Below are 14,791 nucleotides of genomic sequence, written 5' to 3'. Positions count from 1 at the left end.
GTATTTCATCTGTATGGGAGGCATGCTTCAACACCAGAACTAAAAAAAAATGGATTTCCTCTCAGGATTTATAAAGTCAATCTCCTCCTCTCTCCAAAAGCCACCCTGGCCCTGTCTCTAGTCAGCATTTCCACTCTGACCTCTGCCACGCTGGGTTTCAGAACCACCATTCAGAAACTGATGAGTGACGTCACCCAGTTTCACTCCCTGTTTCTGTCCGGCTTATGTTCAGCACGGCACAAAAATAAAAAATAAAAAGGAAAAAGGAAGAGCTAGTAAAGTATAACTATAGGGAGTGAAGTTGCATTCAGTGTGCTTTGTATTTCATTTAATTATTGAATGATAACTTTAACTTAAGCAGAGAAATCTAAAATATGTGTTATTAAAAATTATAATAGAATAGAATAGAATAAAATAGAATAGAATAGAATAGAATAGAATAGAATAGAATAGAACAGAATAGAATAGAACAGAATAGATGACTTTATTGCCCATTGGTTTAAAACACAGTTGAAAATTGCCTTTGGCATCATGATCGCCAGCCACCACTACAATGGTATTAAGACAGGTGATGGCATTAGTAAATACACAAATATCTAATTTTATTAATTGTTCCATTTTTATGAATTTCTGCATTCTGATGTTTTTGGATAAAAATCGTATGATTTATTCTGAAGTCACTGTTTTATAAATCACAGTCTTTTTTTCAATGTTTTTTTTTCTTTTTTTCAACGTCTTTTTTTGTTGTTTTAACTTCAGTTGTACTCTTTTAATTGAGGGGAGGGTGTAGGGGGGAGGGCTAGGAGGGTGTGATTTGCATTTTATTGGTAAATAGTGCAGTACAGCAGGTAAAATCCTTCTAAATGTATTGCTGGTGTCGGTGTTAACTCCATTAGCCATGTCTGTGACTAGCATGATGCTACTCTGCTAGTAATTGCTTGCAGCTAGCTTGTCCATCGTATGGATCCATGTCCCACAGTATCCATGGATATAATGACAGGTCAATGTTGTGTCTTCTTAGCTCACACGACAGCATCAGCACATCTTCCTTACCACCTTTTCCTCAGCTCACAGGGAACATTGGTCTCAGCACCATTTAGCACGGACATGCTACAGGCTGCTACCAGGTGAAGTCTTGCATGTAAACAATGCAACCATGGTTACATGTAAGATATTTAGACACACCAAGGAATAAAAGAGTAAAAACACCATGGCAAAAACAACTATTTTGGTGTCAAAGGACAAGAAATGAGCTGTAAAAAGTAATGGCAGGCTCCAAATACAAAGATAACTGAAAATATTAGAAAAAGAAGGGGAAAAAAGAACAAAGAAAGAGCTGCTGCAACACGCAGCCACTCAGGCAGATCATGTGATTGCTGACTGCACACTAAACACAAAAGATTTAGAAACAAGTGAATTAGAAAAAAGATAATGATGGGTCTGTTTTGCAGCAGTGGTACAGGAGATGTGAAATATGTCTGGGTCTTAGCTGTTTTCTTAACCTGTGTTTGTGTGTGAGTGTGTGTGCTCTGAGGGGAGGAGGGTTGATGGAGGCTAAGAGGCTTTTCTTCAGTCTGTTAGTCCAGGTTTTGTTGCAGCATCTTTTTCCTAGTGGTCAGGGAAAAGGCAGAATGAAGAAAAGGATGATGGGAAAAACTCAGATGTAATCTGGAGCAGAACTCCTCAGGGCTGTCTTCTCTCTCTGCTCTGATTTATCACATTTGTTCTCTCATTCAACAACTCCAGAAGAGGAAATTATAAATAACATCTGTTTCTTCCTCTGCTGTCTGTTTGGCAGCGTTGTCTCCAGTCGTACAGTTCATCTCTGAGCCAGACTCATGCACAGGTTTTATTTTCTAATACTGTTCCTCCATGGCTGTGAGGTAAAATATGGCTCTCAATGGGACAACATGACACCTGACAGGTATATAACCTGATGTATGAGCTGGGCCCATGCAGCTCCACGCTGTAACATGGACAGAAACATTATGGTGGAGATTAAATAAAGCTCCTCTCCCCACCCTCTGCTCCTTTAAGCGTTTTTCAGAGAGATTCTTTGGCTGAGTGTCCAACTCCTCTTGGAGAGGAAGCACAGGAGGTCGCCGAGACCTCTTGCTTCCTTAACCCCCTCCTTTATCACCACACGCCCACACCACCACCCCCACTCTGCTCCAGTCCAGATGAGTGTGTGGCCAACAAGATTGGACCCTCTCTGCTTCTGATATATAGTTTCATTCAGCTGGACAGTAATTCTGTCAGCTCTGTGTCAGACGAATGTGTGTCTGGGCCTATTAGCAGCTGCGGCTGCAGAATTACTGACTGCTGTGTCCTTCACTTCACAGACAATATTGTAGGAGGGGGGGTTAAGATGAACACACACACACATACACCCATCCCCCAGAGCAGAGCAGAGCAGATGCAGCCAGGAGAGGTGAATGAAGAGGTGAACAGGTTGATGAGGTTGAAGACGATGCTCGTAAACAAGAGGCAGAGCAGATGTAGCTCCAGGACAGCTGCAAACAAACAATTTAACAACACCACAAACAAACAATACCTCTCCTAATTTTTCAGACTGGTTTTCCCAGACCTGGCTCTCAAACATGGTACCTGTATCATTCTAAGAAGAAAATATGATGAAGTAAGGTATTTTGTTGTTTATCTCTGACACTCTTTCAAACTCTTGGTTCAACATTTGCTGGCAACAGGTCCCTGGATGTGAGGATGTGCAGCTTTGTGTGTGACAGTGAATGATGCTTTTTGACTGTTGGCTATTCAAAGACAGAAAAACCTCCTCTGTCTCAGGAAATTTAAGCCGTGACCTTTGATGATATACTAAAAAAAAAAAAAAAGAAAAACAGGGAAGAAAAAGAGATGCAGTTCCTTGAGTGTCCATTTGAGGCTGTGTCCAAGAAACCAAGAAACACCATGAAAGGCCATTTAATAACCTGGTTTTAGTCTCTGTGCCAAACTTCTTTAGTCACTGTTGTGTTTTCTTTCTTTCTTTCTTTCTTTCTTTCTTTCTTTCTTTCTTTCTTTCTTTCTTTCTTTCTTTCTTTCTTTCTTTCTTTCTTTCTTATCTTCTTTTTTATGTGTGCCACTTTAATTTAAACAGCAGAAGGAAATTAACTCCACACTGCACAAACTAGAATCAAAGGGAGTGCTTACGTCTTATTTTTGGGTTAAAAAAATAAAAAATAAAAAATAAAAAACTCACAAAAAATAGGCCTTCTCCCAAATATAAGAATAATATAATATAAGAATGTTTTTTTTTTCAAAATAAAAGAAATAAATTAAATTAAATTAACTTAAATTAAATATCATTTAAATAATTACTGAATTTCTTGTGAAGATTTTTTTTTTTTCTAGAGATATTTTTAGATCTGCTAGTGGGGTTAGAAAAATGGGCTCGTTTGGTTTTTTTAGTATAGGAATTATGTCCCAATGCATTAAATAAAAAAAGAAAAAAAGAAAAAGAAAAAAAAAGCTTTTATTCAAATCAAATCTAACTTATTGATGGCAAATGCGTTTCGATGGAAAACTTACATTGTGAATGATTCAGTGCATAAAGGGGTGCTGCTGGTTGATGGATAAGAGCAGTGGAGGTGGTCAGTATTTCTAAACTTCAGCGTTTGTTCCTCGTAACGCTCAGAAACAAACCAGTGACACCTCTTAAAAAAACAACCTTTAAGGGAAAATGTTATGAGGTCTTTCAGCAAAGCAAAGCTGAGCAGCCTGTGGTGTTAATGTTGTTAAAAATGAGTTAGTTCATAATTTAGTAGATCTGCAGATGACTAGTGAGCACCACAAGCAAGAGTTTATTGTTGAGTAGTTTTTTTTTTGTTCTTACATAGTGAATACAGTGTTTTTAAAGACTTGTATGAGAATATTGAATAACAAAAGGGCATCCAGCCACTAAAGGTGTTTTCTCCCCCCTCTCCTCCCTGTCTCTGTCTCTTTCTGTGTGTGTGCTTCCTGAAGGTGGGAGATCAAATGAAGCTGCTCCATAACTGCTGGTCTGAACTCCTGGTCCTGGATCACATTTTCAGACAAGTGCAGCACGGACAGGAAGAGAGTATCTTGCTGGTGACCGGTCAGGAGGTAACCACACACACACTTCCCATCAGCCCCTGCTTAGTGTGCTGCAGTCAGAGTGTGCTTTAATGAGGTTTCCTCACCGAGTCTTTGAAGTCAGCAACTCAACAGCTGACTGAATGAGGGACTGTGGTTGGAGGTGGCTGTGTTTCTGCTTTTAGCTCCAGTTTTGGCGCAGCAACAAGAAACTGAAGCGTCGTGTTAGCAAAGGAAGCACACAGAGGGTAAACCAGGGACAGAAAGGGCTTTGCACTGACTGTTTCCTCAAGGGCATGGTTCAGTTTTTACAACTTTACTCTAGAAATTATTACCTCATAGGTAATATTTGACTTGAATCCTGAAGTTGTCACCCTTAATGGCTTTATTTGGCATCTGAGCTTAATGTCAAAGTTTTGTCTGTATTTGGATGGGAGCTTATTGCTGCTAGACTTGGGTGAAAAAAAGGTTTGTATCCCTTTTTAATGAAAAAAAGGTTGTTTTTTTTGATACATAAAGATGTTTTTCATGTTATTACTTCATGTCATTACAACCTACAAAATTATCACCTGATAGGGCTCTGATTTTGTGGCGCATAGCAGGGGGTGCAAGCCTGGCGCACCCTGCGCAGTGCTAATTTTGTGCGGCGCACTGCTGTGCGCAGCCAATTTGACAATGTGATAGGCCGTCTGCGCAGAGATGGGTGTGACAGTGCGCCAGGAAAGTTGACGGCGCACCAGGGGCAGGTGTCGGCAGATTCATGTTGGCGCAGTGACAATTTTGTGCCAAAAACAGCGCACAAAGTGCGCTGAGAGCTCGCCAGCTCCAACCTGGTCTATTCTCGGCGCAAAGTGGAGGTTTCCAGAGTGTCAGGCACATCTTAATGCAATAAACAATCACAGCATTCATTACTTAATATAACTGTCTGAACCAGCATATACATTTATATCTATATTAATGTCCCGTCACATCTGATGTCAGATTAAAGCTGTTTGTCATAATGGGAAGTTGTAAGGAGGATGAGGCAGAAACAACAGGAGAGTATACAGTATATCTCCAAAGGTTCTGCTATTTGGCAATGACAAACCAGGAGTGCAGGTGGATCAAAAGTATTCTGAATGGATAAGCCAGCTGTGTAACTGTCTCTTCATTTTGTACTCCTATTAATGACAAAGGAACAGATTACATCTGTCCCGGGAGCTGGCCCACAAGGTGACGCACTTCGTGTCCTCCGATGAGCCCCGCTGTCCATTCTCCTGCTGCAGGGACAGCGGGGCTGACCGTCTCCGCTACCACCAATGTTTCTGTGGTGCTGGGGATCACTCAGACCAATCAGACGTTGCGCCTCGGCCGCATGGCATTTAAAGGCGAGGAGAGGCGCTCATATGATTGGTGAAAACAGCACTCGGCTGTGTTAAACCCACTCACGGCTTTTCTCCTCCCTCTCTGCCATTTGCGGGGAGGGAGGCGTGGACGTGCACCTCTGCGCCTTAACTGCGCTTCTCTTGGAACTGCAGGAAACTTGCAAAGTGCACCGGTCACGCCCTGTCCACGCGCTAAATTGTACACAATCTCTTCAAACCTGACTATTTTCAGGAGAAAAAAATAGTTGTCAGAGTTCTCTAAATCCTTGATATCTCAGGTCTTGGAGCAGAAACATGAAATAAAAAACAAAAATGAACAACAATGGTTAAAGAAAAAATACACAAATTATAATAACTAAAATGTTTGTCTGCCAGTGGCAATGTAACAAAGTGACATGTCAAAATAATGAAAATTAAATAAATAAATAAAAATAATAAATATCCCAAAACATGCACGTCGCTGGCTTTATAATGATGACACTGTCTGAAATAACCTACACATTGGATCCTGACTCAAAGGGCACATGACACATCCAGCCTTGGAGATACTGTATAAATGTCTAACTGTTCCAGCTGGTCTAAGGTTTCAGTTGTGTAAGTAGAATTGGCCATTAAAATATCCATTAAATTAATCAAACGTGTAAAAAGACTTCATGATGACATAATGCTCTATGTACCAGTGATTAGAGCCTTTATAAGGAGGTATGGGTCATTTTTCTTATAAGCAAGAACATTGAAAATGATGGACTGGACCCCTCAAGTCCAGACCTCAACCCCATCCAGCAGATTTAGTTGAGATGTATAACAAACTGGACAGATCTGTTGAACAGTCAAAGGTCTTTGTCTTGGGTTGCGGTCGACAACGTGGGATAACATTAGTGTTGAAGCTTCCAGGAAATATACTGACACTGTGTCAGAGGCATGAGCTGTTGCAACTGCTTTAAAATGTGGATAAACCAGATATTTTAGTTAAAGTAGATAAAAACAGAAGGACTCGCTTCATGTAATATTTCTTGAGCTCAGAGCAAACATCTGCATGTTTCAGGATTTAAAGACAAAAAGGGTCTTTTTTGACCTTCAGATTCATCAGGTGTTCTAATGATTATGGCCCTTTAAGTGGTAATTATTTACAAGGACTCTACATCAAGATCTCACTTCTCTTAAATACTTATTCAAGACAGTGTTGTAGGACTCAAGTGTATGTAGGTCTTGTGACTTGACTCGGACTTGTGTGCTGATGACTTAGACTTGGACTTGAGCTCTGGCTGCAAGAGGACTCGAAGGATTATTTTCAATTAATCCTTTGTTAGTTTTGATTTATTATTTCTTCTGGTCTCAGGGCTGATGGCAGATCAGTGTTCAGACTACAGCTGGCACCGTTTGTTTACTTGCATGTGCGTTCATGTGCTGTTTCATTCAGCAACAGTGAGTGGAAATATGTCTAAGGGAGGCCGCAGATTGTGGATTTTAAAAACTATAGCTAATGCTGTCATGTATGGAGCAACACATTCCCTATAAAAAAATAAAAATAAAAAAAGGAGAAACAAAAAAGAAAAGAAGACAGGGACATTTTCACTGAGACGCCCAAGCAGCGCTGAGTAAAAGATTTTTTTTCTGTGTTTCTCGTGGTGGTTGTGACATTATTTTTCCTGACTCTCTGTCTGATACACAGTGTGTCTGTGTGTCTGTGTACACATCAGGTTGGAGCTCTGCCGTGTGAGATTCAGAGAGCAGCAGAGAACAGTGAAAGCATGACCATGAAGAGACAGAGCCATGTAAATAAGATAAACAATGGTCCCACAGTGTTTGGTTAAGTTGTGATCTGTTTTTAACTTAACAAAGTAACATCACATGAATAAATTCTGACTGCAGATGTGTCTGTACAAAAATAATTTTCTTCTAAGTTGGATAAAGAGTGATTTGATCAAGGATTTATTGTAAGCATCATACTTACAGTCTGTGCAATTCGGCCAAGGTTTCTAGTGGAGGCTCCTTCCTCAGCTGTCACACTCTGAAATTCACATCAACAGACACTAATGTGAATTTACTGAATGTGTTTTCTGCACATTAATACTGTCTAACGCAGTCAGTCCAGGTTTACACAGGAAATAATCTGGAGCCAAACAGCATCATTCCTTATCCTGTAACCCTATCTTGGGCTATTTTCATCATAATGCTTTAAAAGTAAGATACTTAAAGTTCCACAAGGCAATTTTCCTGTGTCCTGTTTTGGGGGCTTTTCTAGGACTTGGGCTAAAGTAATGCGGACTCAACCTGGACTCATATTCAGATGAAGAGGACTCAACTTTGATTTTTTTCCTTTGGTGACTCAGACTTGACTTGGACTCAAACACCGAGGACATTTTTGAAATTAACAAAAATGATAAATCTTACGTCTCCTCATCAGACCAGTTCATGAAAAACACTTTGCTGCATTCAGGTATTTTTTGCTGGTTCCTAAAGTCGGGTTTGTGACCCCCTTGGAGGTCTTGAAACACTGATGGGGGGTTTGAGAATGCTATCCAAAATCAAAAACTATTTACAGTTGCATTTTTCATCCATTATTGTAAACTATGACAAAAAATAGGAGTTTTAACTTATTATGAGAAGCATGCAAACAGAAACATCACCCGGCACTCTTATGAATCTTGGACGTCCTACATTGATCCGTTCTCTGTCCACAGGTGGAGCTGTCGTTCATCCTGTCCCAGGCTGAGGCCACTCTGTCCGGTCTGGTCCAGAGAGGTCAGGAGCTGGCGGCGAGGCTGCGGGCGCTGCAGGTGGACCGCAGAGAGGTCGCCTGTATGAAGTTCCTCCTCCTGTTCAACCCGAGTGAGTCCACCTCATGTTTGCTCTGCATCACGGGGATGTAATGAAGTCTGGTTGAAAAACAGCTCCCCTGTCACAGCTTACGTCTGACTTTTATCATGTTTAGAGGTTAAGTTTTACATTTAGAGCAGAGGTGGGCGATTATTTTTTCCATGGGACCACATTAGAAAATATGTAGAGCCAGGCCAGAAGGCAGGACTCAATCCTGCGTCATATTTATTGTGTTTCTTTATAAAAAGCAGTAAATTGCTTTGTTTTGACAAGTTAGTAAGACCGGTAAGAGTATATGCCATGATGAAGCAATGAAAAAGTGAGTTCGCCTTGCAAAAAAATGTCATTTATTCACTCAAATTTGCCCCAACAATGTTAAACGTTTTCACTATTTGTGATTCATTAAATTAGTGATCATTCTCAGTCACATTCACCTCAAAACACATTTTGAGTTTCATGTACTGCTGGAAACGTCTTAGCTTTCTAGAGACATCTCTCCAAATATTAAGCAAGATACAAAATATTTTGTTAATGGTTGTTACCAAACTGTGATTTTGAGGAAAAGGTCTGTGTCATGGTAGTTCACTGTGAGTTGGTGCCTTAAAACGCCTACATTTGTTGTTGAACCGCCTCATTTGGTTTTTATTTTTAGTTCTGTCTTCTTTTTTAGCGAGAGAAAAAGTCAAAACTTACCACTTCACGTTGCATCTGAAGCTCCAGAGTCCCCATAATGTCCTCGATCCCTCTCATCACAGTTCACCTGGAGCACAGGACTTGCTCAATGCTCCTCTTTTTTTTCAGGGCGTATTAGCACTGCCAAGTCCACCAGACACTCTCTGACAAACCCTCTCTCTGAGAACGTCTTACTTTTTTTTAGCAGTTTTTCTGGGATATCACAAAGCTGGCCTTGGTTGCTGCTGCCCCAGATGAGTGAAGCTTTGTAAACAAAAAAAAAAAGACTTTCTGCCATTGTAGCTTAGCTAGCATAGCCTCTGATGTTTGCGCCTATTTAGCATTGGTCAAGTTTTTGTAATCCTTTAACACAGTGATTAGCTCTTCACAAACTAAACACTCTTTTTTTTACCTCTGACTTCAGTAGACAAATACTCAGCAGTCAAAGTTTTGCTTTCTTTTTTTCAGCATGAGCAGACAGTTTTAACCCCTTGATGCCTGTTGTTGAAGATTGGCGACATACCCTGTCAGGTCCTGATGCAGCTGAAATGACCTCTGTACTTTATTATTTCCTATAGATTTATATTCTACACCAACACAAGATTGTATCAGATCCACTGTGTCACAATATATTGATTGGGGATGAACTTCTCATGTCTATAGATATATAATGTAACTTAGTTATCACTATTGGATGTGCAATACTCAAATTTACACCTCCACTTAATTCAACATCTGCAGGAATGCAAAAACACATAAAAACAATCTTTTTTAATTTTAATAATAAGTTTTAACTAATTCCGACATTAAGGGCTAAAGTCATCTTGTGACCTTGTGACAACTCAATCATGTGTGTGTATTGATTCACAGATTGTGTCGTCGTGTATGTAAATACAAAAACAAATAAAACACAATGATCAATACAAAATAAAAACGAAAAATAAAATTAGAAAATAGATTTATTTTGTAATTTCTAATCAGCCTACAATGGGCCGTATAACACCTATGGAGCCTCCTCCTTTAACACATGTCTTCAGGCTTTGCTTTCCTTCCTGCTTAAAACTGTGTTTTACAGACACATCAGCAGAAGCATACACATGCTGCTGCTGATGTTTCCAGAAGAAAAGAGTGTTTGGATGTAAAAATCAATCTCCTGAGTGGATCTGCAGGGCCATACTGATGCTGTCCTTTAGCGGAATTTGAATAGCTCGACTGACATGGTAATGAAAAAAAAAAAAAAAATGTCACAATCGCTGATTATCTGCGGTAGCTATTTATTTTTAAGGTTACAAGTGTTTTCTAAACTGGCCTTTTTCCCTCCAATAAATTCACTTAATTAAATTTCTAGGGTTGACAAAAGCCAACATTAACAAAGACATCCTCCTCCATTGTCCACTAATGGCATTCAAAAGAAGCGTAATGGATGGCTCTATCACTCGATGGCAGGACCGACATTCATGTGGCGCTTCGTGCAGATGGAGAGAGCATAGATGTGGCTTGCCCAGATTCCCAGAAGTGTTTGCTGTTTAGCGCTGGCAGAGCAGGAACAAAGAGCTTTTGAATGGTGAGAGCACTTGTCAGAGGCAGAAAATATTTGCCGTCTTTGCCTGTGGCTGCTTTGCTCACGCTCTCCTTCGTCTCCAGAGTCAGGTTTTTTTGGGGGTAATTTAATTGCCCTTAAGCAGCTTGAAAAGATGATTCAGAACATTGATTCAAAACATTTAATTACTGCGTGAATGGGCTCTCGGAGCTGGGCTCAGCTGATGCTGAATGCCGGTCCACTGGAGGGCTCGGCTTTTGTCTCACACACACACTGAGCCACCCACGCATCGTGCACTTCCATATTTCTGACGTAAAGTATGCATACAGCCAATACACCGTATTAAATCCTCACTATACATGAATGTGTCACATGCCTGCATCTGAAATTGAATTTCTTTATCTTCTTATAAAAAAACTAAATTCCAACATTTAATGAATTATTTAAAGGAAATTTTAATGAACTTGTGAGAAGAATTATTGGCTTTGAGCAAGGTGCGAGAAAAAACATCAGTCTAATATTTTCATGTTTTACATCCTGCTACTAATACCAGAAATCAGCCCAGAGGCAACAGAGGCACATCTCTAATGTGTGTGTGTGTGTGTGTGTGTGTGTGTGTGTGTGTGTGTGTGTGTGTGTGTGTGTGTGTGTGTGTGTGTGTGTGTGTGTGTGTGTGTGTGTGTGTGTGTGTAGATGTGAAGCTGCTGGAGGACCAGGCGTTCGTGGAAGGCGTCCAGGAGCAGGTGAATGGCGCCCTGCTGGAGTACACTCTGTCCACTTACCCTCAGTTCCAGGAGAAGTTCAGCCAGCTGATGGTGCGTCTGCCGGAGCTGCGCTCGCTGAGCACGCAGGCTGAGGACTACCTGACCTACATGCACCTGAGCGGAGAGATGCCCTGCAACAACCTGCTGATCGAGATGCTGCACGCCAAACGAGTGTGTGTGTGAGAGGGAGGGAGCCTTGGCCGGCTTAAGGCTGTTTGTTTAGGTGAGAAAGTGTGTGTCTGTGTGTGTGTGTATGAGAAAGTATGTGTGATGAAAAAATCAAATGAAGAGAGGCATTATGGGTCTTCTTTGTGAGGGCTTTTGTTTGACTTTAAATGGAGAAAATATTCTGTAGAGTTTAGGATGAAAAAGCTGGAGGTAGATTTTCAGAGTTAATGTCGTCATACCCTGCAGAGCTGCAGAAATGTGACCTCTACAAACTGGATTTGTTCCCTGCTCTCAAAAAATTAAAATTAGATCTGCCTGTGGTTATGTATTCTATCATTTCCCTCCAAATATTTTATAAATTCAACACCACACCAACAAACACATCCAAGCTGCCCAGCAAACAGACTGGGAGGAAGATGCTCCTCCAGCCTGCAGAGGTGTTGTCAAGGCAACGTATGACATGTGACAGCTGCTTCTCGCATCACGTCCTGACTTCTTTTTGCATTGCGTATCTGAATAACCCTGCGATAGAGTTTTAGTTCTTTTACAAGTTTAAAGAGGGGGTATTCTGTTTTTATTTCAATGTTAAAGAGGGGGTTTTCTGCTTTCTCATATTTTAAACATGGTTTTAAAGTAACAATGCTGGATGTTCAGAATCCTCAATCCTCTACATAATCATATGTTTTAGAAATCCCTGAATCTATCCATAAACGAATCAAAACACTCCATATAAAAAATAGCACCAGATCTTCACCAGACTTGAAATGATGAGGTCATCACATGAGCATCTCCTGACTGGTTTATGAAACATTGAAGGTACAGGCCTCAAACACCAACGTCTTCCCACAGCTCCATCTCTTACAGGCCTGTGTGTAGATGTCAGTGGAGAATCAGAGGGAAGGGGGTTTGTGAAATTGGGAGTCTTAAAGAGACAGTAGCTAAAATGAAGCAAGTGTAACCAAAGCATTTTTTCAGTAAATCATGAAGAGCTATAAGAGGGACAGAATAAAGACTAAATAAAATGTACATCTCCCTTCAAGATATACACCTGGGTGTAAGACATGCAACTGATGAATGTCAGTTGGTGTAATCAGTGTTTTCATTTGAAAAAAATAAATTAATTAAAAAACGTCTGATATTGAAAAAAAAAAAATCTAACAAAGAATATTATTTGGGTAGCTGATTACACAGTAAAAAATGATTTTTTTAATTTTAAAATGATTTAATACTTGTCCAATTTTTGTGGTAACACCATTAAACACTTTAATAGGACTGGTTCTTTAGTTGGTAAAAATGGTAAAAAGGTCATAAAATACTGTGACACCAACAGAAATGCTAACTACACATTTGAACAAACATCTTACATGTTGTTTTAACTGGTTTAAAGCACGTTTTTGATTCTGACCCTTACCTGTCTGTCACTTTCACCCACCTTCAGTGCTCTGAATGTTGGTTTTTCTCTAAGGCATAAATATTGCTTCAGGTTTGAGAACAGACAGTCCATCTGTCAATGATGTGATCATTCCAGCAGTGTCTACTTTATGTGTATCAAGTAAATAGCCTGTTTATGTTTTGTATTCAAAGAAAAAAGCCTAAAAGAAGCTGTTCTCTGCGGGTTTGACTCCGGAGTCAAATCCTGATCTCCTGAATGACTGGACTGTGTGTGTTCGACCCATCCTCTGCCCTCTCCAATCCCAGTCTCAGGACAGATCAATAAATTCATCCAGAGGAGGAGTACAGCTTCCAAAAAGCCGACCTATGTGTCAGATCTTAAGACGTCAAACTTGACCACCTGTTACAGAGAATGGATCAGAAAAATCGAGTGACATCACCTGAGCAGGGACCTGTAGTTTATTTCAGAAATCAACATTCTAGATCTGAATTTTAGATGCTTTTTTTAAAACCTGTTCCTAGATTTGGAGTCCTTTACAAGAATGCATTCATGATTAGATTAAGTTTTTAGGATATCTAAGGAAGTGTTTATGTTTTATTTTTTTAACTCTTTACAATTCAGGCGACATTTCCCCCCTTTAAAATCTGGAAATGAGACAACTTTCTGGACTTTTCACATAAATGTGGCTCATATTACGTCTAGTGAGACCCTTTTTTCTCTAAAAATAAGACATCAACACATGATAAGACTGTGATGCAATGATTTTTTCTGTATTTCATTTAGATGTTTACATAGCTGTGAAGTTACAAAAGCGAAACAGGATAAGAAGTTCACACCAGGGAAACACCAACCTAACTCTTCTGGTCCTGTTACTAAAACCGGTACCATGGCTTTGGGTATCAGCTGGTACAGATACTTAGTTCAATACCATAGTAACGTCATTACCTGCATGCCCTACTTTGGGATAAGACTGGTAATGTTTTAGGTAAAAATGCAAAAAAAAACAATACAACCTACAAGTAAATTGAATTATTGAAGTTAATATCTTTTTAAACTATAAAATATTTCAATGTTTACCATCAGTTTGATAAAAACAAAGCTTCAAAATGAATCAGTGGTAAACTGGTAATGCCATGAAAAAAAAAACAATGCAAGTGCATCAGAGATAACATTCTGGTAAAAAAAAAAAACTGTATCACACAAGTGTTTTTAACCACATGCTGTAAACAAAGTGACAATTTTGTGAGAAAAAAAGTGCAAATGACCTTGTTTGATTAAATCTTGTTTGATTAAATCATGATGTAGCCTTTGTGCCAAGTTCTCCAAGTGGAAAAAAAATCTAGGAGAAAACAAAATACAACTTAAAAGTTTAGTGAAATAAAAATTCACCCACAGTAACAACTACCTACAAAGATGTTCAAATCTAGTAACCGAGAGCATATGTAAAAACAGGTGGGAGAGCTGGTTGCGTGGATCGTGTAATCACACTTCTCTGTTTGTTTTCCTCTCTGCTCCTCCTCTTTCTGAAGCAAATTCAGGCAGCTTAATCAGACCAGTTTGCAGAAACGTGAAGCTGAGTTTAGCAGAGTTCAGCAGAGTTCAGCAGAGCAGTGGAGCCTACACGTGTTTGGATGGGTAACAGTGATCAGTAGATAAATCTGGTTTATACTTCTGCTTCGATTCAACACTATAGCTGATGGCGTAGGTCTGTATTAACGTGGTGTCCAGTCTCTCTGCAGCCAGCCTCATGTACATGCTGATGAAAAGCAACTTTTAGCACTTCTGCATTGGCCTCAGTTTTCTAAACAAGATGTTGCCCCCTGTCAAAATCAAACAAGTAGAACAGAAAGCTGGACCAGAAAACGTCAATCTGGCTGCCCTCGCATGCTTTGTGACAGAGCGAAGCCACAAACATCAGCGCAAAAGTGTGTCACACTCTTTAAAGCGTCAGCCGTGTCAGCCACATCAGCGGAGAGTCAACACAGAAGTATAAACCAGGATG

The 14,791-nt window shown here is 39.9% G+C and overlaps 1 protein-coding gene across 2 annotated transcripts in view; it reads left to right on the top strand.

The window, feature by feature from the left end:
• Positions 1 to 13,938, top strand: part of LOC141791138 (nuclear receptor subfamily 5 group A member 2-like) — a 33,862-nt gene extending 19,924 nt beyond the window's left edge. For both annotated transcript variants that reach the window (XM_074671391.1, XM_074671390.1), the window contains exons 5-7: positions 3,979 to 4,098; positions 8,117 to 8,264; positions 11,158 to 13,938. In XM_074671391.1, the coding sequence (XP_074527492.1) occupies positions 3,979 to 4,098; positions 8,117 to 8,264; positions 11,158 to 11,411 (522 nt within the window). In that variant the 3' untranslated portion in view covers positions 11,412 to 13,938. The remainder of the gene's footprint in view (positions 1 to 3,978; positions 4,099 to 8,116; positions 8,265 to 11,157) is intronic.
• The last annotated feature ends 853 nt before the right edge of the window (positions 13,939 to 14,791 follow it).

Source organism: Halichoeres trimaculatus, unplaced genomic scaffold (assembly GCF_033239565.1).
Source record: "Halichoeres trimaculatus isolate MK-OKI-2021-1 unplaced genomic scaffold, fHalTri1.1 fHalTri1_scaffold_5, whole genome shotgun sequence".
NCBI classification, from domain to species: Eukaryota; Metazoa; Chordata; class Actinopteri; order Labriformes; family Labridae; genus Halichoeres; species Halichoeres trimaculatus.
The sequence above is the reverse complement of the archived record's forward strand: the minus strand, read 5'-3'. Positions and strand labels throughout refer to the sequence as shown.